The 24,569-nt window shown below is 45.0% G+C and overlaps 1 protein-coding gene across 1 annotated transcript in view; it reads left to right on the top strand.

The window, feature by feature from the left end:
* The window catches only part of LOC115309338 (cytochrome P450 3A8-like), a 40,890-nt gene that overhangs the window by 9,049 nt on the left and 7,272 nt on the right, over window positions 1–24,569 (top strand). Inside the window, exons 5-10 of the mRNA XM_040221234.1 lie at window positions 2,758–2,883; window positions 8,333–8,570; window positions 15,523–15,653; window positions 15,805–15,904; window positions 17,809–17,878; window positions 20,210–20,321. Of these exons, the coding sequence (XP_040077168.1) occupies window positions 2,758–2,883; window positions 8,333–8,570; window positions 15,523–15,653; window positions 15,805–15,904; window positions 17,809–17,878; window positions 20,210–20,321 (777 nt within the window). The remainder of the gene's footprint in view (window positions 1–2,757; window positions 2,884–8,332; window positions 8,571–15,522; window positions 15,654–15,804; window positions 15,905–17,808; window positions 17,879–20,209; window positions 20,322–24,569) is intronic.

Below are 24,569 nucleotides of genomic sequence, written 5' to 3'. Positions count from 1 at the left end.
CTAATACCTACCTATATTTGGCCACGCGGTTTCTAAAGCGCGGTAGTAAGTCTCGTTCATACGGACGCCTTTGTTGCGCGCCATATTTGCTCCATTGTGTGATTTATGCATAACAACGAGTCAAAAATGCGTGTATTCACACAATTGGTCGCCGAAACCTTTGTCTAAAAAGAGTTCTTCTTTTTAATCTTAAAGACCGGCGTACAACCTCGGTTTTCTGCAGGGAAGATTATCCTCCAAACGCGGTCCCCTCTCCTAAGCTGCGAGGGGAGCCAATCTGGGGAAAGGTAAAAAGTGGGGAGGGGATAGCAAAGGAAGAGGCGGGCAATAAGTGGAAGGCGCGAATTTTATGTCGACCTTTATCAGTCTTGTTTAAAAGACCTACAAAACCTACACTAATGCGGTTTGTACAGGTGAGTTATGCGGTCAAGGAGACAGTACAGTTGGGAAATCGTCATGGTAAGTGGAATAATAAGCTAAAACGTGGTAAATAGCTCTTTAATCAATAAAAACAGATATATGGTTCCAAATAGAAACTTTTCGAGCGTCATTAAAAACCACTAAATCAGTCATTTTTAAAACGACGTTCAGCTTGTGCGGGGCGCATTAGTGCGCTAAAGTTCGCACTCGGGGCTACAAACACAACTCTAAAGTGAAAAAAATAAATAAAAAACAGATAATAATGAATGGAAAAAACAGGCGGGCGCGTTATCGCAAAGGTAGCCTTCTTCCTGCTGCGCGGGTGGAAATAATAGCGCTCCATCGTGCTCCAACTCTTTTTAAAATTTACTAATTTAGCGATTTTGAATGACGCTCAGCCTGTTTTTGATTAGGACAGTATGTTTATTTTCTATAATTAGCAAAAAGTTAATTAACATACTTGAGTTAATTAGCCGTCGGATCGTTACGATTAGCCAACATACTCTCTGGCTGTATAACTGACCTGCGCAGACAGCATTAGTGTAGGTATCACGGCTTTCCTTTTTAACAAATGCTTTCGGCTTGAAAGTAAAGAGCCTGTAAAGAAGGACATTTATGTCAACCGGGTTCCGTGTTAAAGTGAGATGACTAGTAGTAATTTCAAACCCTGGTAACACTTTAGAATTCTCTTCATATCGATGACTTGGATCGATGATGGGTAATAAATTACACCTTGGTTTATTTTTCAAAAAAAAAAATCGAAATGCAAGCAAGCTATCACGTCTTAGATTCAGCTAAGAGGTGTTCAACACTGGCTCCAAATGATTTGTAACTAAAATACTTGAGTTAGAATAAAGGTTCATGCAATAACGCAGTTTTCCTTTTTTCGACCCAGTCACTTTGGCGTTATTTTTTTTTCAAATACGGACTCCGGGTTATTTCTATTAAATGCAATGTCGAAAGTACCACACTGTCTTGGACTAGAAATTTGTTAAAAGTTTCAGTTTAGCGAAATTGACAACAGAAATATTTAGGGTAAATGTATGGTTTATTTTCATTAATAGTACTTAGGAAAATAATACGCATTATGTTATAAAATTCAGAACACGAGGAGATCAAACTATTGAGGGCGCAGTTTCATTATCACATCACCACAAACAATCGCTGTGGCAAACAACTTCGACGCCAGCACTCGCCTAGTGCACGCCGCATCGTATCTGCGATCGCTGCATACTTCTTTTTAGCAATATGGGGCGCACTTGCTGCGTACCGCATTGCTCGAAGCATGCTGTTGAACCGGGTACATGAAGCGCGGAGGACTCCAGCACGTACGCGACGATCCGGACACTGTCCGCCGTCGGCTCTGGTGCTACGCTGCACTCGATGACATGATCGCATTTGAGCACGTCCTCTGCTTCGACGAGACACCGCTTGCTCTCGCCGATGCCGTTCATGATGGTCGCAAGAGACTGGGTAGCTGAAAAGTAATGTGCGTGTTTTGCGAATCATACCGAAAAACAGGGACGCCGCGCCGCAACGCACGACCCAGCGCGCGCGGCCTTCACGACGCGGATGGGCCGGCGTGCACGTATTTCCAGAGGGGATGTCAACGCATCATATGTTCAAACCTCTCCTCCCCTTTCTCCCTCCCGTTTCTCCACCCTAAATTTGACACATGCAGAATTGAAGAAGAGGGTCAGGACATCCAGACCCCCACACACAATCCGCCAATACCACACATGCTCTTGTTTGGCTTTCCAAGAGGATGACATTGAACGCAAGAGGGGACTAGATTACATTTATCTACATGCGTTTAGGAGAAAAGAATAGTGCTACATATCTTTCACGAGCCCTGCGCCGTCGTCTTCTATGGCAGGGAACGCACTAATGACTGCGGTCGAAGTGTTTGTTTGCCACACAGCGTTATTATTCGAGGTGGCCTTTAGGGAGTGCCACTCCCCGATCTCCTCCCCAATAGTCCTCTTAACCTTGCGATGGCGTCCAGTAATTCCTCCGATGCCGCCATGTTTTGGGCACGCACTTTTAGCATGAAATTGTGCACGAATACTGCGTCCGTGCTTGGCACGAACTCGGATCAAGTCACACGATTCACGCAGGACGTGGAGCTCCAAATATGGCGGCCACCAGTGTTACTTGAGGGTCTTTTAAAGAAATATCTGCTCCTCGGCATGTTCAAGCCACCCGGTATCTTCGGCATAAAGCACCGAGTTGTTTTTGGCTTGAAAATCCAACGGACTCCTAGAGGGCTCATTCGGTACGGTGATCATCTGTCTCTACCTCGACGCCGCTAGTTAAAAATATTTGTTTTTTACGCAGGTAACTATGAGGACCGACCAAATGCACCCTATCCTCGGCCGAAGTTTGATTCACGCCAGGGGCTCCGGGTGGAAAAGCATACGCTCTTCCGTGAGCCCCGGTTTCACAACACTCAAGCTCAAGCTGGTGAGAGTGACGTCAGTCGGTCGTAAATGCATTTGCACAGGCACGTAGCCAGGATTTTGTTTCGGGAAGGGGGGGGGGGGGGGGGGGGCCGCCGCCCATGACAAAATGCTGTATGAGGGGAGGGGGAGAGGAGGTACCAGCAAAATGTAAGATTTCGGGGAAGGGGGGGGGCGGGCCCCATGCCCCCCCCCCCCCCCCTCCTGGCTACGTGCCTGCATTTGAACCATCTACGACGAAGGGAGGAAACGACTTGGTCTTCGGTGATTTCCCGTGTAGCACTCCAGAGAAACTCCTGACTTGCAACAAGCTTGGCAATCCTAGGTCTCTAACTTAGGCCTAATGTGGTTCTGCTCAGACATGTACAAGTTACTCAAAAAAAGTAATTAAGTTAAGTTACTGAGTATTGACGTCAAAAGTAATTTGAGTAGAGTAGAAATTACTCAAATAGAAAGTAATTGAGAAAATTACTAATTACCGCAAAAAAGTAGCGAATTACTTTGAAGTTACTTTTGAAGTTACTTTTATATGTTTCTATGGTAAAAAGAAAGTACATATTGTTTATGAGTTAGCAAAATTGTGCAAGCCAAGTATGAATCGGCTTGTTTTTTTCACAGAAATGGTTCTGCTTCTGCGTGCCTAATTGTTTCGTACTTCCTTGTTTGTTTTGTCAATCGTGTACTGCTGATGTGTAATTTGTACTCTGAGGTTTAGCACTGTTTGAGCTTGATTTTTTAGTCAGTGTTTGCTTGTTTACGGTGTTGCGTAAAGTACATCTAAAAAGTACTTGAAGTAAAGTTCAAAGTAAATGAGAGGCTATGTACTTCAAGTAAAGTAGTAAGTACATCGGGTGCAATGTACTTGAAGTAAAGTAGTAAGTACACCGGGTGCGATGTACTTCAAGTGACGTATATAAATACAATATATTTCACGGTAAAGTACAAGCACTTTTAACGCAATCTTTCATGATGCCCTTTCATTCCCTACACAGTGCATTTTATATCTGGTATGCATTGCTCCAGGGGTAATCGGAGGTGCATCAGTTTTTATGGAAATGGCAGCAAATGTTGTATAAGGTGAAGTCGCCGCAGAGTAGATGTTTTACTCTCACTGACGAGCTATTTGACAGACTCAACTTTTAACGCACTTATTTCCATCGGTCTTACTTCACTCAGAGAAATGACCAGATGACGTCTCGAAAGAGCGCGTTTTCACACGACGATACCGTCATTTTTTGTTTGCGAATCCTGGGAATGTGCATTGAAGTCGGGAGTTTTACTTTCCTCAAAAATACAAGCACATGTTCAGAAAATTTATTTCAAGTAAAGTGCAATTTTTCTAAGCAGTAGTACTTTAAGTACCATGTACATAGAGTACACCCCAACACTGCTTGTCCATTATTTGTTTTATAAAAAACGTTGGGGGAATTACTACAGGTTTCTCGAACGATCTTTGAATCTTGGAAGACCTGCATATTCTGAGTTTTGGGAGGAAAGGTAACGCGAAAAGGTAATCTTTGCGTTATCCTTTAGCACCCGATTCTTCGAGTTCAGCACAAACTGCGGGAGCACCAGATGAGTTTCAAAGCAGGTGCTTCATTTTGTTGCCTCATTTGAGTGAGGATGCAGTGTGTGCACCTCCTGTAGTGGGCGAGAGTTTCTACGTTGGGGAGAAGTGGAGACCAGCCCTTTCTTCAAATGGGTCAAGTCCCCTTGAGCTTTGGGACACAAAGTAACGCCAGTCTTCGGCGCTAATCCCGCAGTTACTCGGCCTCTTTTGCGTCGTGTCAGTTCGCTCCCCGCGCCTCGTAGCAGTGTTGTTGCAGAGGGGAGAGGGGGGGGGGGGACTTGTGAAAAAGTTTGGGGGGTTTCGGACTGTCCAAACTATTATCTCCCCCCCCCCTTTCCTTTGCCACAGGCTTCCCCCTCTTTGCAAATATTAGCTGATCTTCCATCTTATTTCCGTTTGCAGAAATGTTTGTTGACAAGCAAAATAACCACTAAAATTCGAAAGTAATTTGTAACTTGAGTAGAAGTTACTCAAAAAAAGTAATTAAAGTAAACTACTAATTACCGAAATAAAAATACAATTGAAAGTTACTAAACTACTCAGAAAAGTAGTTAAACTACAGTAACTTGAGCAGATTAGTTGAACTACGTACAAGTCTGGCCTGCTCCAAGGCCTTAGTTAGCGCCAGAGTACTTTTTCTTTGGCGTTCCTACGGATTTTTTTTGGCTCTTCACATAATTTGTAAAATGCCAATTTTGAGCCAAAGAAGGCACGTATAAAACAAATAAGTAGTGGCGAAGCCTAAATCAGGAACTTATTTGGACATTTAGGAAATGTTTTCATATAAAAACAGGACAGCCAGAAGTGAAGCCTAACTTTGAAATTTCTTTTGGCGATTTAGGTTCAAAGATTTTATAAGACAGCATAAGTTCTGCACTTGTATGGAGAAGAATGTCAAGTTTGGCTCTACATTAATTGGCTGCTTCAAGAATTTTTGAGCCCCGTTCACTCACATGCGACTCCTTCGGACCAAGTGCTATAAAATCTCTAAAAATTTCTTACGACGAGAAAACATAATGGCACGCCGGAGCAATCTATGCGCTTAGCGCGGAAATGCATTCCTCTAGAGCGAAGGGTTTTTCCGGTGTTGGCGAGGTCAAATATACCTTCTACTTGTTAGAAATGGTCGTTTGTAAGATTGACAATAATGTTGCGAACCCCCCCCCCCCTCTAAAAAAAAATGACGCGCGAAAAAATTTAAGGGCATATACAGAATAGCCATGTATTCCACGATTAGCCGACGGAAGGCGCCACTGTGTTTTCTTGTAAGAAATTTTAAGAAATTTCAAGGCACACGTCCCTAAGGTCACAACTGTGTGAACGGGCGTTAAAACCCCGAATTCCTAGATAGAAAAAATTAACCCAAAGAGTCGTGCTACCAGGGTTCGTTCATAGAAGTGTTGGGATACCTTCAATGCGCCTTTAAAAAAAAAATTGAACGACGGTAAAAAAAGAGACAGGGGTGTCTGAATGACAACGCGTCGCCAAGAGACACAAGTGCTGCAAAGATTCGCTCGCATTTCTGGAAAACACTATGAGATGGCGCTTCGTGTCTAGGGGCTTATGAGAGTCACTCGATAAACCGTCCGTAGTTGTGGGGAAGCTTACGAGACCACGCGACGTGTGACGGCGCCTGCGTGCAGGTGCCTCAACGGACAGTGACCCTACCAGGAGATGCGCGAAACCCGAGCAAACGTTTGCCGCATCGCCCTGGCTAGCCTTGGTCAGACACTATCTCTATTCTTCTAACGTGGTAGAAACAATGCAGTTGGCGTACGAAATTAATTACCGTACGATGATGTTATAGAGCTTAAGCTGCGCTCTCAGGGTTCATCCGGTTTCGGCATAGGACAGGGATCCATGACAGTGAGCGCCGGACCGGATACATTTCGTAAGCAAAGAGCTGAACACAAAACGAAGAACTCAAGGAAGAGCTAAAGAATGACAGCGTCCCTTCCCTGACTCACTTCTTTACACCTCTTTTGCTCCAGTGTGCATAAAAAAAAGCAGACCATAAAATTTAGGCCCGACAAAAGCTGACAGAAAAAAAAACCCTGCACTTTACGCTTCTTACAAGTACCGAGGCGCTTTGATTTGCCGACTCTTTCAGCGTATTTAGAAACGAATGACAGAACGCTGCAGCAGAATGAACTAAAGGATACTGATTTATCTGTGCAAAATGTTCTTCATGATGCGTGTCGTTATTTCTGAAAGAGTACATCAAGTGACGTGAGACATGAAGTTTTTGGCTAAAGCCTTGGAATAAGACACAAAACGCACCGCGTAACAAATGTCTATTCAAAAGATAAAGGTCAGGACACTTGCAGATTCAAACGAAAAAAAAAAAAAAATAGAGCGTCAGCGCAGTGTCTGTTTTTTCATTATAAACATATTTTCAGCGGTTCTTTAACAGCCAAAAAGGGGAAAAAATTGTTACAAATAGGGGCGTGTGAATACTGCCGTGGATTAAATAGGACATTGTCGTCTTTAATTTAATCTCAGAGAGCCACTTTGTCGTAAGAATTTTCTAAGCACTGTAAAAGCTATGATTAACTTTAGTAAAACGTTTGCACACCTCAAATATATAAAAAAAACTTTGTTTTAGAAGAAAATATGTTTCTTTGAAAATACACAGGGAAAAATGCGTTGGGAAGACTTGCGTGATTTAATCGTTTTGATAGTACAAAGTGCAGAAGACCAAGATTGTGCTCCTGATGCCCGAGTCCCATGAGAGCGACAAACAGAAACAAACGACAGCGACAAGCCTCAAACCAGTGTTTTTCTTGATTTGACAGGCTTTGTAGAATAAAGGAGGCTATGCTCAAACACGAGCATAATGCACATGAGGGTATCTCTGGCAGGCTTACAGTCACTCGGGCTTACTTCACGAGCACCGAACGACGAAACGCCTGCGAGAGGTACCATCGCGAGCATGCTGCATATGTTTGTAGCTTGTCCCTGTCGTTTATTTCTGTTTATCGCATTAGTGGCACTTGGGCTAAAGCGCCCCCCCCCCCCCCCCTTTTTTTTAAAATAGCGTTAGGTGCGTCGATGCACGACGAACGTGCAACGTGCAGCCCTTGGGAAGAGCATGGCGACACAGCGCAGCACTGAGAACAGAACACTGTAGCACAGAGCTAGGTTCAAGACGCCATGTTCTTCTCAGAAGTAGCGCGCGGCAAGGGTCTCGAGCATTTACACAACAATGATTGAAGCCACTTTTCTCAGAATAGAGGGATTTTAACTTGAGCATAAAAGCACAATCTTTAGCAGCTTATGAAGCACATGGCATGGAGAGTCTTAAGCTTCTTATCATCGCTCAGTTGCCAATGAGGTTGCAGCATTATCTTCTAAGAATGCCAAAGAACAAATCACAACGCAAGAAGAGTTAACATGGTAGGCCTAGGGTGCCTTCATGTGCGCTTCGCACAGAGGGATGCCAACTGCCTGTTTCCCTTTTCCACACCCTCTCCCACCGCCTTTTCGTTCCTCTCATTGTTTCCCCGTGCGCCGGAAAGTGACCTTTGTGTCCATCGGTCCTCCCATCCGAGGGGGGAAATGCTAATCCTCCCTCCGTGGGTTCCACAACGCTGCTCCGAACTTGAGATAAGGTGCTTGTTTCCGGGAGGGTTATAAGCCCCATGGATTATCGCCGAGGACCAAAATGGCTGCTGGTTTGTCGGCGAGTAGTATTACAAAGGGTGGCATCACCCTAGCAATGCGCACTTGAAGGCTCCCTAGGTAGGCCATACCCTGTGTTTCTCGTGCTCTCAGTGAGCATAGGAGAACAATGCGATTCAAGATTATAAAGATAAACACCATAATGATACACAATTCGAAAATAAAAAGAAACGACTGACTATTTTCGCCTTCGTTTGTTCAGATGTTGGATCACATCGCTGAAGTTAGCGACGTGTTCATGGGTCTACTCAGCAAGAAAGCCGACCAGGGCAAAGAGATAAACGTGCTGGAGACAATGCAGGGTCTCACGATGGACTACATTGGTCGGGCGGCGTTCGGATTCGACACCAGTTTTCAGGAAGACTTGGACAACCCATTTTTTGTTACGGCCAAACGAACGCTGAGGGAAATTATGACCGGACCGTTTCACGTGTTGGCACGTAAGCTGGCCTTTTCCCCCTTTTTTACGATTGAGCTTCGAACGTTGCAGCCACTTGATTGCCGTTGTGCTAACATTCGCAACCAGCTACGCTTCAACAGCTATAGTCTGACAACCGTCATCTAGCTATATTTGGAGATCTGTGTTTGTCCTTCGTCCCTATTGTTCTCCTTCTACACGGATTCTTATCGTTATTCTTGTCCAGCTCGTTTGTCCCTTTGCATTAATTGCATTGTCATCATAAAAAAAAAGTTTTGTTTGGGCGCCAGATTGACATTGGTGGGCTTGCCTTGGATATCGACTTGGCTATATTGTAGCTATGGCCAACCCGAGTGCTAGTACTTTGGTGCCTGGAGCTCGTCTTTGACTGCTGTGTTTGCCAAATCCAAAAAAGTGGTCAATCGATTTCCGCCTGATGACGTCATAGAAGAGCCACGCTGTCGTTGGCCGCGATCCTGGCGGCGTCACAGCCGCGGTGGTGGACGCGGCAGACGCCTGTTCTGCTGCTAGTTGCTCTCCTGCTTGACAGTCGCCGGAAGCTTTGTCCTCCAGGAGTTGACACGTCGTGACGACAGCGACACTTGCGTTCGTTCGTGTTTTTTGCAAGAACTTCTACGATAAAGCACCAGGATCGCGACATCCGAGAGCATGACACTCAGACTTTTGTGATGTCATTTCTTGCCACTTCTGCACCACTGTTGACGCATGGGCGGAATAGGACACTAATAAACACATCAGTGAGAGACGCGTTCCAGGCTACGTAATTGTATAGACCATAGCTTGGTTGTCGGACGATCTACACACGCCTGCAGCAAGATGGGGGCGCCCAGGGTCCGTACTTGCAAAGACCGATAGACACGCCACATTGCTATACCATGTGATAGCTCACGAAGTTCAGGATATGGCTCATTATTTTCACGCGTTTTGCTTTGTGATTCCATCTTCAGCCTTCTTGTCGGCTAATAGTGCAACCTAATACGCCTCGCAAGTGGGCTCATTTTCGTCTTCTGCGGATGAGAAAGGAAGTAGCGGTGACGTCAGAACGCCGAGCCCTGATTGGCTGATCGCGACCCCCTATCTGAGCGTCGTCTGCTCCTTTGCAACGTCGTCTGCTCGCAACGTTGGTCTGCTCGCAACATCGTCTGCGTCTGTCTTACCTTTCCTGAGACTTTCGGAAGTGCAGGTCTTTACGAGCGAGCTCGACTTCGCCTTTCAGAGAGGGCAGACGAAATAACTCGAGCGGTACGTTGTTTTTGTCTAACAACTAGCATACGCGCATCAAGGAGGGAAGTCAAAGGACTGACTGGCGAGGTGTCCCGAGGCGCCGAGGTTTGTTTGCTAAGAACCGAGAGTAAGCGTGTTAGTGCCCGCAAGTTCCCTCCCAAATACTTTTTCCCTCCTTTCGTGTGCGGCGAGACCCCTCATTCTTTAACGGTGTCGGCGGGTTAGCGCAGTTAACGCCGTCTGCTTTACGTCTGCTAGTCAAACCGATGGCTGCTTTACCTTTCCTGCGTCTGTCGGAGATTCACCGCTTTTTCACCGGTGAGTCACCGCTGCCTCGGGAAACAAGGAGATAACAAGAGGAAGAAATTGACCTCTTAATCTAAAATTGAGGTCAGCAATCAAAGTATAATACGGGAAGGGTTCACAAGGGTCGCGCGGGCATATTCCATTCAGCACGCCAGCCGGTCGTGGGCAGACGGTCGCCGAGTCGCGGAGTGCCTGCTAGGCCTAACTGCCGTACTCGCCTGGTCGTGTTCGGTGGAATCGTGACCGTCGGAGCTTTTCCCGGGTGTTTGTAGAACCAGCGTTCTTGCTCGTCGTGGTCTGTTTCAAACAATTTTTACTTTTTTCTTGCTGCTTGAAGTCGAGACGCGTGAGAAGCGCACGTAGAAAAATAAACGTCCGTGGGTCGTCGCGACCGCGACGCTGTCGGCCATGCTGATTTAATCGTAAGAAGTGCGTAAGACAGCTTCGGAGCTGTCGTAGGATTTCGTCGTAACCTGCGCAAAACTTACGAAAATTTCGTTTTGTGAATAAGAATTTGTTCTTAAGTTGTGCCTTACGCACATTTTTGGCGTAAGATCGTTTCGTGAACCTGGCCTGTGCACTTCCGAAAGTCGTAGGAAAGGTAAGACAGACGCAGACGACGTTGCAAGCAAACGACGTTGCAAAGGAGCAGACGACGCTCAGATAGGGGGTCGCGATCAGCCAATCAGGGCTCGGCGTTCTGACGTCACCGCTACCCCCTGCGCAAGAAGCAGACGAACTTGCCCTCCGCATTGGCTCTGCGGCGATATAATGACGCGAGGGACTCGCCAAACCCTATGTTTCTTAATCTGTCAGTGACTATAGACCGTTCCATTAGGGTCATAGCAGAGAGGGTAAAAGAGAAAAAAGTGCACTCCCCCTCTCACCCCTACGTCGTCTGCTCCGCCGAGTGGGCGGTAGCTAGCGTCTGGCTGGCGTGCAAACTCTGTTTAAAATCGCGTCATTTTGGAACTTTCAAGTGCAGATGCGCAGATTTTGGTATGCCAGTTGTCGCGTAATACTATGCTAGATAAAAAGACTCACAGGGTCCAACTGCGCTGTTACCTGCGTGCAAATAAAAAACAAAAATAGGGAAAAATGTGTCAGATTGGCCGGTCTCTTTGGCAAAAAGTAAATCCGGTTGCTGTACCTTTTTTACTATACAAAGTTCGTACTGGTGTAGGCCTTTAGCGACCATGAGTGGAAGTCTGAAATAATAAATAAAACGTGCTCTCCTGCCGCAATACACGCAGTAGTTGAGGGTAGTACTGCCGGCTGACTCAACTGCTATTTAAGTAACGGAAAAAGGATATGCTAGTAAGCTAGTTGATCATTTAGCGAAAGAGAGCAACAGAGAGCTATAGGCTGATTTTGGAGTAGCCACAACTATTCTAAGAATGCGAACCACTTCACAACGGCAGCCAGGAGCGAGAGTTCGATGTTCCGTACTGCCCGCCGATACAGCCCAAAGATGGAGAACGGCAACCTCCCGGTTTGTCGTCTGCTAGCGGAGTCGGGCGCGTGCCCCCTCTCTCGTTTACCCCGCCGAACCCGCTGAACTTCCCAGACGTGTGGAGAGGGCGCTGCGGTCGAACAAAATGGTGCCGCCCAGAGAGCGCTAAATGGAATGGTCTATATGGAGCGCAAGTTCGTCCCTATATCGTCTGCTAAAAGTTGGCGGTACGTGCATACTTCTTGTGCTGGAGTTGCGGTGACATTAGAACGTCGAGCTCAGACTGGTTCCGATTGGAGATATAGTGGGTTGACCACAATGATAGCTGCCTTGAGGTCTATCCACTTATCATTCCAATCAGAGCTAATAAGAGCTCGGAGTTTTCACGTCACCACAACCCTTGCGCGTGACGCAGACCAACTTGCGCTCTGCATAGACGATTTGTGGATGGCTTACTCTAATCTCGTGACACGTGATTTGGAAATATAGTTGCCCGAATGTTCTCTTCGAAAAAGAAGAGTGGCCGTGATAAAGGTATTTAACTCTCGCATGCTTTATTTCACGAAAAAAGTTGTAATAAAAAGGATAATTTGTTGCTTTTTTTCAACTTAGTTTAATCTCTTATAAAGGTTTGTAGAAAATATTTTCCCTATCGAGTCCAAACGTCTCTACTTGGTTTCAGCGCAAGACACAAATACGAACGAACATATTAAGATGGGCCCAATCAAGCGTAGTGCATGCACTGTAGTTTAAGCACTAAATCCAAAAAAAGTGTAAAAAAAAACAAAAAAAAAAACAAAACAGCGCTGATAGCACCGCTGAATGCGCCATGAAAGGCAATAAGCGCTGTGACGCGGCTTTCTCGGCGTTGCTTGATTCTCTTGATTGGTCTGTAAAGGGCTGTTCATACTCCGCTGTAGCGTCGACGAGCGCACGAGCCCGATCCCGTTGGCCGACGCTGGTTGCGAACTAACTTCTATACTGCATCGTCACGCGCAGCGCGACGTAGCGCAGCGTAGCCAAGCGGCGTAGCTCACGACGGAAAAGTGCACGTTTCATTCGTGTCGTCGACGAGCGGAAACTGACGACGGTGACTTTCCCAGAAGCCCTCTCGCGAGCGCTTCATTCGGGAATCGGAAAGTCGGGGTCAGTTAGAGTGGGATGATGATCTCTGCGATCTGAACCTGCCGCTCCTGCCGTGTGTCCTGTGCAGTTCTCGCGTTGCCGTGTTGGTGCGCATATTTAAAGTTTGTGCGCTCGACTGGGCGAGCTTGTGCATGGACGTGGACTGCTCCGAGGATGGGGGCCCCTCGAGAAGCTTGGTAGGCCTAACGAACCGATTGCACGTGCACGTTGTGCCGTGGTAAAAGCTGGAAGATCGATGACGCGAGAATGGTAGAGTTAAATATAATTAAGGATGACGTAATATGTCTGCTACACATGATCATGTGCTAGTCGTACGCACCAGCAGCCCTACCCAATCGACACAACAAGCGCCGTCCAAGTTACATGAAAGACGAACCCAATCAAATATCTGAAGTATTGAACCAGCCCGAAGTTTTCAACCGGGGTGTCTCAGCTTCTAAATGGTAGCAGCGGCACTCGTGGAAACTGGGACTGAACCCTGTGTTGTTTCGTAACTTTGCGCTACAATTTCGAACACCTACATCGCGTAATTAGTCATCGTACGCGGTCTTCGCTGTAACTTTCTTAAGTCAACACGAAAGGTTATAGCTATGATGATAGCACACTTGTGCCAGAAACAGGTCGCTGTGGAATATAGAGTGATCTAAGTATCCCGGCGGATTACCCGGAGTTGCTTGGCACGACTCCGCAGAACTATATATACCGAGCGGTAAGCTTCGACGGGCCCGATATTCTAATTTTTTTGGTTCTTTCTGTCGACATTGGTGTTACCACTCTCAGAATATAAATGCTGGTTTTCAATTGTTATCTCCGCAAGTTTCTTGCTTTCGAACTGCTAACCACTGCCCCGACTCGCTGCTTCGAAGCATGACCACACGACACGACGGACCACACCGACCGATGCCATGATTGGTACCGGCAAACCGACTTTTTCGCCAAATGTCCAGATTAGGGTCGAAGGAAACGGAAATACGCCGCGCGAGACGACGGGGTTTCCACGGAGACGCGCATGCGCAAAATGGAGCAGTTCATCGGGGCACTCTAGACCTCGCTGAACTCAGTTGTGATTCAGGAGCTCGCGCCGGCGATTTGGCGCGACGTAGTACCGGACGTACGTCGTTTTGCGCTGGCGCGCGTTGCGTTCGTTGACGTTGGAGTATAAACAGTCCTTAAGGCCGACTTCGTTTTGAGTTCTGGTGAAATAAAGTATAGGCACATCGGATTTAAGAGGCTTTGAATCGTAATGCTTTAAATCGAGAGGCTTTAAATCATAACAAATGTTTCAAAACATCACACGTGATTTTTGAAACTCAATAATTTTTTTAATGTTTCCTGGTTGTTTTAAATCGCCAAATTTAATGAATTGTGATTCCCCTGAAACAACACAGTAGCTATCCTAAGGAGAAGTTAAAAAGGAAGCGTTTGCATGAAAGACAACAGTCGTCAATATTGTAAAAAAAAAAAAAAAAGAACTGTAGAGATACGCGCTAATCTGTTACTCACAGTCGTTATAGATTTAAAGGGGTCATGAAACAATTTCGGGTTGGAATGTTCATGACATCACAGAAGCGTACTGGTCCCAGTCTCACCCAAGTGTGGGCGAGACTGGAATGGCCGTTAATGGGTTGTCCGCATGGACCGCCATTGATTCATAAGCTTCTTGGTCGCGGTGAAATTGCAAGGGTAAAATGGGACTATTTCTTTCAGTTTTGCTTTCGAAAAGCTTGATGACGTAATTATGGGATCGAAACCACCTGCCTGACGAAAGTCGAGCACGGCTCATGGATTGGGCACAAGAACTGTGTGAGCACTCGACTTCGGCTCGTGACAATCAATGCCTCGGCGAACAATCGGGTAGTGGCTCGTGTCCAACAAATACGGTAATGAGAATAGCCGAACTCTATACTGCGCGACAACTTTTCTTGGCAATGAAGTGGAAGGTACAGGCCCGCGTCCCCTCTCCCATTTTCAGTGTACGCAGGCTCTCCTCCTCCTCCATTTCCGGGGAGAGGAGGAGAGCACGCACGCACTCAAAATGGGAGAGGGGACGCGGGCCTGTACCTTGCACTGCATTGCCAAGAAAAGTTGTCGCGCATTATAACAATGTTTGGGGCTCAGTACGCGTTTTCTACATTGTCGACCCCAGCTCGTGGCTATGATTATCGTTATGCGGCAGGGGATTGGCACCATGCAGGCCACATGGCCGCTTGTTCTGGCTCCGGGTTGAGGGGATGAACAATGCTCGTATATCTCGAATTTATTGGCCGACTGCCATTGGTTAGAAAGGAAAAACTAAGGCAAGTTTATTCGGTTATTAACGTAATGAAGTGGCTCTGAGTAATATTTAGCAAAAGTAGAAAACTAGTTTCATGGCCCCTTCATAATGTGATGATATTAGCGTAGATTTATAATGTGACCACTTATAGCTGAGCTAGTTACTGATTCATGCTGTTCAAAGATTCAGCTAAATGCAGGAATATACAGAGAGAGAGAGAGAGAGAGAAAGAAAGAGAGAGAAAATGAGAAACACACTGCTGGACTAGCCCCCATTTACTGAAGATAGTTCAGAGATACGTTCTTATTTGAATTCGTTCTTATTCTTATCATTATTTGTGTACTTGTATTTGTCTTTTTCTCTCTCCTTCTCTTCATGTATCTTCCAACATTCAGTTATCATCTTTCAGAAGCACATGTATATTTTAGCGTCTCGACAAGAGATGTGATATAAGGGGGCTGGATAACGCAGTCATAATTGCGCCCTGTCATTTCAAAGGAGAATTTTTAAGATGAAATTTGTGACTTGGGGGGGCCTTCAACATTCCAGAAAGCACAACGTCACTCGGCGTTCTGGCTGCTCCGATCTTTTGGTTGAACCGGATTTTTGGAACCTTCTCGTATCTCAAGTCCGCCGAAGAAACGGCAAAAATTATAGAGCTTCGCAGCAAAAATCCAGAGGTTGGTTCGCCTGCTTAATAGCATCATATAGTGTCTACGAATATCGGGAAGATGATCATCTTTGCAAGAAATTTATTTCGTGAAAGCTGATGATAAATTGAAGTGATTGTTCAACCTAATTTCAGTTATTTTTCTCTACAACACCTTATAGCTACGAAGGAATGACATTCTCCAAAATCTCATCGATGCTGAATTTGAGGAGGAGGCAAAGCAGACATCCTCGGATAAAACAACCAACGGAATCGTGAAAGGTAGACGGGGCGAGGTCTCATTTGTTTTATTACACCATTAAGGCAGGTTTACACATTTACGTTTGACTACGAGGAGTGTGCCCAGCGGGGAGTTGTGATTTCTTGTAACCCTCGGCACACTGGCGCCATCCATCGGGAAGGCCTGGAACACTTCCAACCCTCGTGTTTATTTTATACTGAAGATCTTGCAGTATTGCCGATCTATGATAAATAGTTTCTGATAACATTGTCGGAACTATTTGAAGACCAGGAAAAGAAATAATGGATAAATATTTATTAAAAAATTATGTGCGTAGTTTGGGAGTGTTCAGTGTTTAGTAATAGGGAACTTTCGTCATTTGGGCCTCTAGCCAATCAGACACGATATTTCATTTCCGTCACTTCCGTTTCTTTTTAGGAGAACTGAAACATTTGTCGAACATAGCCCCCCAGGAGTTGCACCGAAATTGTTTTCTAACATGGCGGTCGCTTTCTAAGGAGCGTCACATATGTGATTTCAAAGTGTTTAGGAGGTAGCCAGGTCGTTACAATGACACGGTTAACATGCAAAAAAAGATAAAAAAAGGCTCGAGGTACACCAAGGCAGTTCTTATGAGTTGTGAATTCGAAAGCATGCACGCCGCTCTCCCGCTCCCTTCTTTTGTCTGCGGTGCACTTGCGACGACGGTCGAGCGCGCGCACTGTCCTCGGCGCGCTGGCCTTGGGCGTGGAGTGGTGGATCCGCTGCCTAGCGGACACGCAGCGCCATGGGGTGGCGGTCGTTGAAACCGACACGCAGTGGCCAATGGGAGCCTCGTCGATCCGCGCCAGCCAATGGGACCAAAGCGGAAACCTATCAGCTGTACTCCGCTCCTTTAGGATCGGGGGAACTAGGTGCAGTTGTCTAGGCTTTTCGCCTGGTTTCTTAGCTGGGAGCTGACTTCACTTAGAGAAAAGATTTAAGGCGCCGTTAGGCGCTGCTTCTAAGCTGATGATGTCGGCTCGCTCCATGGGACAGTTAATGCTTTCGCATTGAGAATACTAGAAACGGAAATACACAGGCTATCGAAGATACAGTCTCGCAATACGACCACTCCAAGACCAAGAACCACTTCGATGTTCGATCAGCGCCATATTGTCTTGGCTTGACTCGCTCGGGTCACAGTCAGTCAGTCCGGCAGTTCGTCAAACCAAAACCCATTTAAAACAGGGCGGGCACTCCGGGGAGTGCCTATGGTAGCGTAGTAAAACTAAAATAAAATGTTCATTTCTGGTGTTTTTGTGGTCACTGCAGTTCAGAGCATCGTTGTTCAGAGTTCAACAGAATCGGAGGTGCGGCAAAGTTTGTCCCACATAAACCAGGCAGCGCTTCGTGGGTTCCGTCAGTTGTCGCTCCCTCTCTCTTTCATTTGCGTCGCTGGCGTCTCCGAAGCCCAGTGCTTGTTTCAACTGATCTGTGGGGAGCCCTGCCTGGTGCGTTCAAATTTGGCTGATATAAAACGTGCTCGATGGTCTCCTTGTCTCGGCAGCACGAATGTCATTGTTCTATACCGGTCCCTTTCACCTCCGATCACATATCCTTTGCCCACTCTCTCCCCGTCGTCGCCTGGTAACTCGCTGTGCACGTGCTGCCACTGAATTTGGTAATTGGTAATTTGGTAATAAAAAAAGATATACTACAGTACCTGTTGCCATAATAGTTCTTATCCAGTTTTTTTTTCCATTTTAAGCCGGACGCGGTATATCCTCGGAGCGTACCTCTCGTGCGGGAGGAGTCGGGCACAATTGTCGGAACCGGCCTTAAGCGGTCATGCATTTTTCTTGCTGGGTGATTGCTTTCGGTCATAATTACGTGCTCGCTATAAAACTACATAAGAAAAAAAAACACAAAGCGATAGTTGCTTTACGTTTCCTTAATTTGACAGGTCTTTATAGGGGCCGGAAATTATCATCTGACGAAGTAATCCAGAACAGCGTAGTCCTGTTCGTTGCAGGGTGAGTTTGAGCTGCTCGATTTTCTTTTATTCTAATTTGATTAACGTGCTATGTTTTCGTCACCTTAGTCGATGACACCGAGCAAGTTTTTAATTGGAACCATACGTCTTTTTTTTGTAATTAGAAGCGACTGAATTTTTTTTTTTTTTGTAATTACCCGAAGTATCGTGACAATTGCCCCCCCCCCCCCCCCCCTCCGCCCTGTCTCTATTTTGTCCCCCTTGCCGTATACCTTACTTGCACAGAGAGCAATAATGTGACGTTCAGGTTTACGATTACTTTTTATCTGGACTTAAACGGTAACTGCAAAGAAGAAAGTGTTTTTAAACAGTCTAATTGGGACAAGCATGTCGCACAACAATGTTTCCGCGAAAAAAATCAATTTTTAAGGCAATATCTATTGCGCGAGACTAACTTAGCTTGCGGTTAATCCGTCCGCTTTAAATCGCGCGCTAAAAGTTGGTATCAAACGTCAGGGAGTGGCTGTTATACGTCACGGAGGGACGTGCGATAGAAACTCTTCTCATTGGCTAAGCGATTGATTGACAGCTGAGATATTGGTTGTTAAACATTTGTGGTATGTTGTAATTTTCTTTTGAGCAGCATATTTTTACGTTTAAAAATTAACCCATGTAATGAGAGTTATTATTATTCTTTACAAAAGGTTTACAAGAAGGGCACTTCCATTTGGATTCATACCATAACAAGCAAAAGCATGGCCGGCGCTGTCTCTGATCCCGCCTGTCTAACCTACCTCGACTAGTCGTATCGCATAAGAGATCAGTGTTTCCTGTTGACGCAGGCGCTTGAGTGAGGCTTGCTGAAGTGAAGTAGTATGTGTTTAGCAGCTTTCGCAGGTGTTAGTGATAGGATGCGACGCAAGGTTTTAGCTTTCATAGCGCGGTTTGTTACTTTCGTTTTCTTGGCGTGTTCTCTTTGCTTTCGTAGCGCATTTTCTTTGTTTTCTCAGCATGCTTTTTTTTTTTGCTCGTGCGTGCAAATGCCGACTTTGTGGAGATGTCAGCTCCTGTAAAACGCCGCCGTTGCTCTGTAAAGTGCTGCCAGATTAGTGATGGCGATAGCAAGTCTTCCAGCAGCCATGTCGCTCCGAAAGATGACAAGCTGAATGCTATTTGGTTGGACGTAATCGGGCCTTCGTGTAGCGACAAACATGCCCAGGTATGTTCACATCCCTTCGCTCCTGAGGCCTTCGAGGTTCGCACCGGGCGCACCGAACGCCCGCGACAGAGACGGGGCGGTCCTAACGCTTTTCCGACCGAGCGCGCCGAAGGCTTGGAAGGCTCAGGCGGTGCGCCGTCTTCGTTGCTTGCAGCCGTCCTCCGTGGTGTATCTTCGTATGGCCGAAGACCCAGTTTCTCGCAGCGGCCAAGAAGCTGACGCTTCAATTCAGGGTGCCTTTAGCGCGCAGTTCGCACAGAACGAACGTTATTATAGTCGGTTACAAGTCAAGAAGGTAGGAGAAGCTCCTCCCACAAGCGTGATGCGTCCGTTTCAAATCTCTCCGCAGTCAAAAGAAAAGTTCACTGGAAACGCTCCTTGTTCCGCTTCAATGGATTCCAACTTGTCTTCGATACCACTTTTTAAGAAAGCGACCTTTGTATTCATTGGAGGGGGAACGGAGCCCCTGAAAGCAGCCTTTGTATCCATCGGAGGGGGAAGCCAATCCTCGAAAGTCGTATTTGTTTCCATCGGAGGAGGAAAACTTTAATAATGTCCCTTTCGTGGCTTCCACAATGCTAAGTCAAAGTCGAAAGACAAAGCAAATATGTAGAGAAAGGCAAGACCCTCATCGCGCGTTGGCCGCGACGTCACGGAAACGAAGGGACGCTACTGGATGCGGACGTGGCGGAGGGATATACAATTCCCTTTGAGGGGCATTTGCCGCTACCTTCTTAACCTGTAACCGACTATAGTTGCACAAAACACAGAAGCTACAGAAGACTGGTACGCACACGAGACGCACCGGGAGTCGAGACAATGCCTACGTCGTTCAACTTCGCAGCCAAGTCAATCCAAGAGCAAATCCAAGAGCGAGGGGCGGGGCGTACTTCTCCTCCACTCGGGTCAAAAGAGCGCGAGTTTCAAATGTGAAGAGGTTGTGACTCCGACTAAATTACGTCCTGTAACGGAAATATGGCTCAACCTTTTTTTTTTCGCGGATATTTGTTTTGTGATATGCTTGTCTATTAGGCTGTTTAAAAAAAGTTTTTTCTTTGTCGTTACATTTTAAAAATAAATAAAACAAGAAAAACATCTTGCACATGTAAATGTTTGAGATGTTTGTGTTGATTTCCGGTTTGTCCTTCACAGCTTTGAAACAACAGCAGTGGTGTTGTCTTATCTTACCTTCGCTTTCGGCAAGCACCAGGACGTGCAAGATAAGGTTCGACAGGAAGTACAAGCGGTCCTAAACAACAACCATGTACGTTTTATTTCTTTACAAATGATATATTTATATATATTTTATTTATGTTCTGAAACTCTGCTTGTTTCGGAAGGCTTGTCTCGCGAGGCCAATGCGGAGAGCAAGTCTTCTGCTTCTTGAGAAGGAGCTGCGGTGACGTCAGAACGACGCTGAGCTCTGATTGGCTTTCATTTCAAGGATAGTGGGTAGACCTCAATGCTAGATGCCTTAAGGCCTACCCCCTATTTTTTTTTCAATCAGTCAATAAGAGTTTGACATTCTGACATAATTGAAACCCCTGTGCAAGAAGCAGACGAATTTGTGCTCCACAATATCATCTTGAAAATGACAGCCTTGACTATGAGGTCAGGCCATGGAGTCTGGAACGCTTCTGCCACTGTTGTGCTTACTGCGTAAAAACAAAAGATTTTCTTCATTTCCGCTTGAGGGCGTCGTAAAAGTGACATGCTGTAGACGGTGGCGATCCTGGCGGCGTCACATCAGTAGTAGTGAATGTGGCAGACGCCTGTTTTGTTGCGGGTCGCTCTCCTATTTTACAGTTCACGGAAGCTTCGGCAGCCAGGAGTTGGGACGCCGTGACGACAGCGAAACTCGCGTTGCTCGTCCTTTTTTTGGCCAGCATTTCAACGACCAGCTGCCACGATTGCGACACCCAACAGCATGACAGTCCGGTTTTTGTAGCGTCATTCGTTGCAACTTCGGGAGCACTTTTGGTGTCTATAAGCGGAATAGGAGGCTGAACGCACAAGCCGGAGATTTGTCTCGGGCTCCGTCGTCAGGCGGAGACAAAAATAATGTCCGGCCTTCTTTTTGCTTCTAGAGTAACCGCCTAGCAATGTGGGATTCGGCCCAAGTCAAAACAATGTTTGTGCTTTTTTTATATTTTTGTATACGTCTTCGATACTATCAATTTTCAATAAACATTCAAAAAACCGGCCGAGTGCAGGTTTTATAATTATTTAGGGCAAAAAAAATTGAGAAAGATGCGACCCTGCCAAAATGGGTTTGTTCTATTTATTTACTAAGGAACTCCTGAATTGACTACAGGGTGCTATGGCAGGATAATTATTAAATTACGCTTGAGTTTTTTTTTTTAAACAAAATTGCACGCTGACTGTAATTCAAAAACACTGGAATTAACTCTAATAACAAAAACAAAATATCATGGTATTCCATAGCACCAGAAAGCTATTCAATATTCTTGTTTATATTACAAACATTGAATAAAAATAGATTGTATATATATTAAAGCGATATTGCTGGGTTGTTGATTTTCGTCTTCAAGTGTGCGAAACAGAACGCACTTAAATGAGCTGTGCAACAAATTCAGGGCTTTGCTTAAATAATTGCGGAAGTTGATGCCTGACGCTTCTGAAGAGAACTACAGAAAACAAATTTTGTCTGGATAGCCTAGTTTTTATTTAAAAAAAAAAAATGAAAAAGATCCGAGTTTTCGCCACCCCTCAACTCGTACATCGTCTTCCGGGTCACGCGAGCAGCGACGTGGATGGGGTAGGCGTGGGGCTCCTGTGAAGCTCTCTCTCTAGAGCCATCAGTGAGTAGCGATATTTCATCCGTGCTCGCGACCGTCTGACCACGTGCTGGCGGGCGCAGCGCGAACAATATGGTGAAAGAAGGGAAGTCTCATCCGGGTCCGGCCATACCCGTCCGGCTGTGTCCCCCTGCCCCTCCGGCTTCTGGCGGCTGTTCGCGGTAGCAGATAGAGCTGACGGTTTTGTGGACCTAGGAGAGATGGCGCCACTAAAACACCCTATAATAAACGTTTTCTCGATGATACCAGGTTTTTGACGCATTTATATTCATGTTGAAACGACACGATTTCTAGAAAAGTTATCTTTTATGGAGCAGGTGTTAGCACAACTTGCTATCTGTCTACAAGACCCCCATTGACGTCACGCCGCGTGTTTCTCATGGTCGCCGTTCCCGGCTGCAGGTCGGGGAATATGCAAATTTTGCCTCGCTATTACGCGGCGGAATCGCAACATTTCGATGAAAGGAGGTGTGTTTTCTGTCATCTGTGACAACGTGAAATATGTCAAAAGTAAAAGATGCCAATTCTTTAAACGTTAAAATCGTTGCACAGCTCCTTTAAGAGCGTCAATTCTGCAGTTGCGATCTGTCTATTTTTGTTAGCGGAATTTAACCCTTAAAAACATGGCGGGGCCAAAAAGGCAGTCTTGCGTACACAAATATACGCGCACGCGCAAACGCTCTCATAATATTTACAAGAGCAAAGCGAGCTAAATTGAAAATGTTTTTTTATCGACTTCCTACTCTCACCACAATCGAATTTCCTCCAGATGATTAGTTTTGAGGTTTTTCCATTTGACCTACAAGCAGATGTTTCGCAACATTACAAACCTGCTCATTTGAACGTACATATATTGAATATGATATGATTCACTACCATTTTTATTTTGCCGAACAACTACATCCGGTGAATAGGTGGCCGAAGAAAAACCTGCAGAAATGCAGCTTAATCCCGTTAAACAGCACCCCCCCCCCCTTTCCCGTTGAGCAGCTTGGACGGAGCATTGCAGGCATCAAGATGACTAAACAAAATGAACAACATTATCAATGAAAAAAAAGTCAAATGAACATTTTGAATGAGAAGTTTTTTGAAAGTTCGGTTATATCTACATAGCGAGTGAAATGGTCGTTTAATAAACATGGCAAAGTGGGAACTAATCTCTGCATTCCATAATTAGTTCTAGATTTAGGAAGTTGCCAACGCTGGTAATGTAAACGTTCGGCACTCCTCTGCCTGGTTAAGAATAGACATTAAGCGAAAAATAGGGACTCACCACAAGCTTAATAAACAGTAATTTGACGTTTGAAGACCAGTTCGGTTACCCTTTATTAAACTTTGGTTAGAATACCCATTTTTCGCTTAGAGGTTGGTAATGTCCGGATGAGTAGTACTGACTTTTGTTTTAAATCTGAAAGCTCAAAAATGAAATGTGCACGCCCATGTGCCGCATATTTATACGCAGTGGTTAACCGGTAATTATACATAATTGGTGTACGCTAAGGATTTTGTAGATTTTAAATATTGAATGTGGTAGATGTGCTTGAAAACATTCAATTACTCGTGTTGGCTTATTTTAGTCGATGTATTGAATTTTCAAAAAGAATATAAGTGTTCCCTTATCAAAAACCTTATATAACTTTTCGCTATCTGGATTATGGAACAAGAAATCTGACTGGGTTTGTTACTGTAAAGTGAAATCGAAATTGCAGACAAAGAAGAATTGCTAAAAACCAGAAATCCAGATAGAATCTAATAAGGTTTCAAGTTCAATCATCCAGATAGCGAAAATTTATATTGGCTTTTGGGGTGAAGTTACCCCAGGCAAAGTTGCAATACTAGAAATGAGAATAGATCAACGAATTTTATCACACCAATTTTACACTTGCTGGGAGAACATGTCTATATATATTTTTTTAATTCCTACAGATTTACTCAACTTAGAATAAATATATTTAATATAGTTATTTCATACCATCTTTTCTGGAAAAAAATGTCTCGGAGTGTTCTAATGCTCCTTCAACTCAATGTTTAAACACCAGAAATTAAGGGAGCAACACATTTTGTTAAGTTAAACCACGTGGGTGGAACATTTGGCGCTTTTGTTTTCATTACAGTAATATCCAAGCTGTTTATCTGAGGAACTTTTTTAGTGTGAAAAGAAAGGTGTTATGTTTGTTTATAAGACTACCATCGCGTGTGTCGTAAAAAAAAAATGCCCGTGCTATCCGCACTGATGACATATTTGCAACTGGAATCAATTTTTCCAATATCATTGATGTATAACCGAAAAGAAGTGGTTCAAGGATGCTGCCTTTCGAAGCTCCAGACGCAATATTTAAAGGAGATGATTTAAGTTTATTACTTTGAACAAAGTGGGAACAATATTGTAAGTATTACCTTGTAAGCTCAAGTGGAATATCGCAGATGCCATATGCGACCATCTTATCAAGCAGAATAAAATGATTAATACAATCAAATCCTTAACTAAAGTCTAACAATATTTTAGCGTCAAAATTATATCTTCGAAATTTTGAAGTATAAATTTCTTTTGACTCAATAATGCTGTTTCGATTGATCTATGTTTCCGGAAGCCGAATTGCCAGTCCGTAGTAAGAGAGTACTTATCGCAAAAAATTCACAACACGATTGGGAATAATATTTTCTAGACTTTTTGAAAACACTGGCAGTATGAA

Source organism: Ixodes scapularis, unplaced genomic scaffold (genome assembly GCF_016920785.2).
Source record: "Ixodes scapularis isolate PalLabHiFi unplaced genomic scaffold, ASM1692078v2 PGA_scaffold6__148_contigs__length_123643588, whole genome shotgun sequence".
Taxonomy (NCBI): Eukaryota; Metazoa; Arthropoda; class Arachnida; order Ixodida; family Ixodidae; genus Ixodes; species Ixodes scapularis.
Note: the sequence above shows the minus strand (reverse complement) of the source record. Positions and strands in the feature narration are given on the sequence as shown.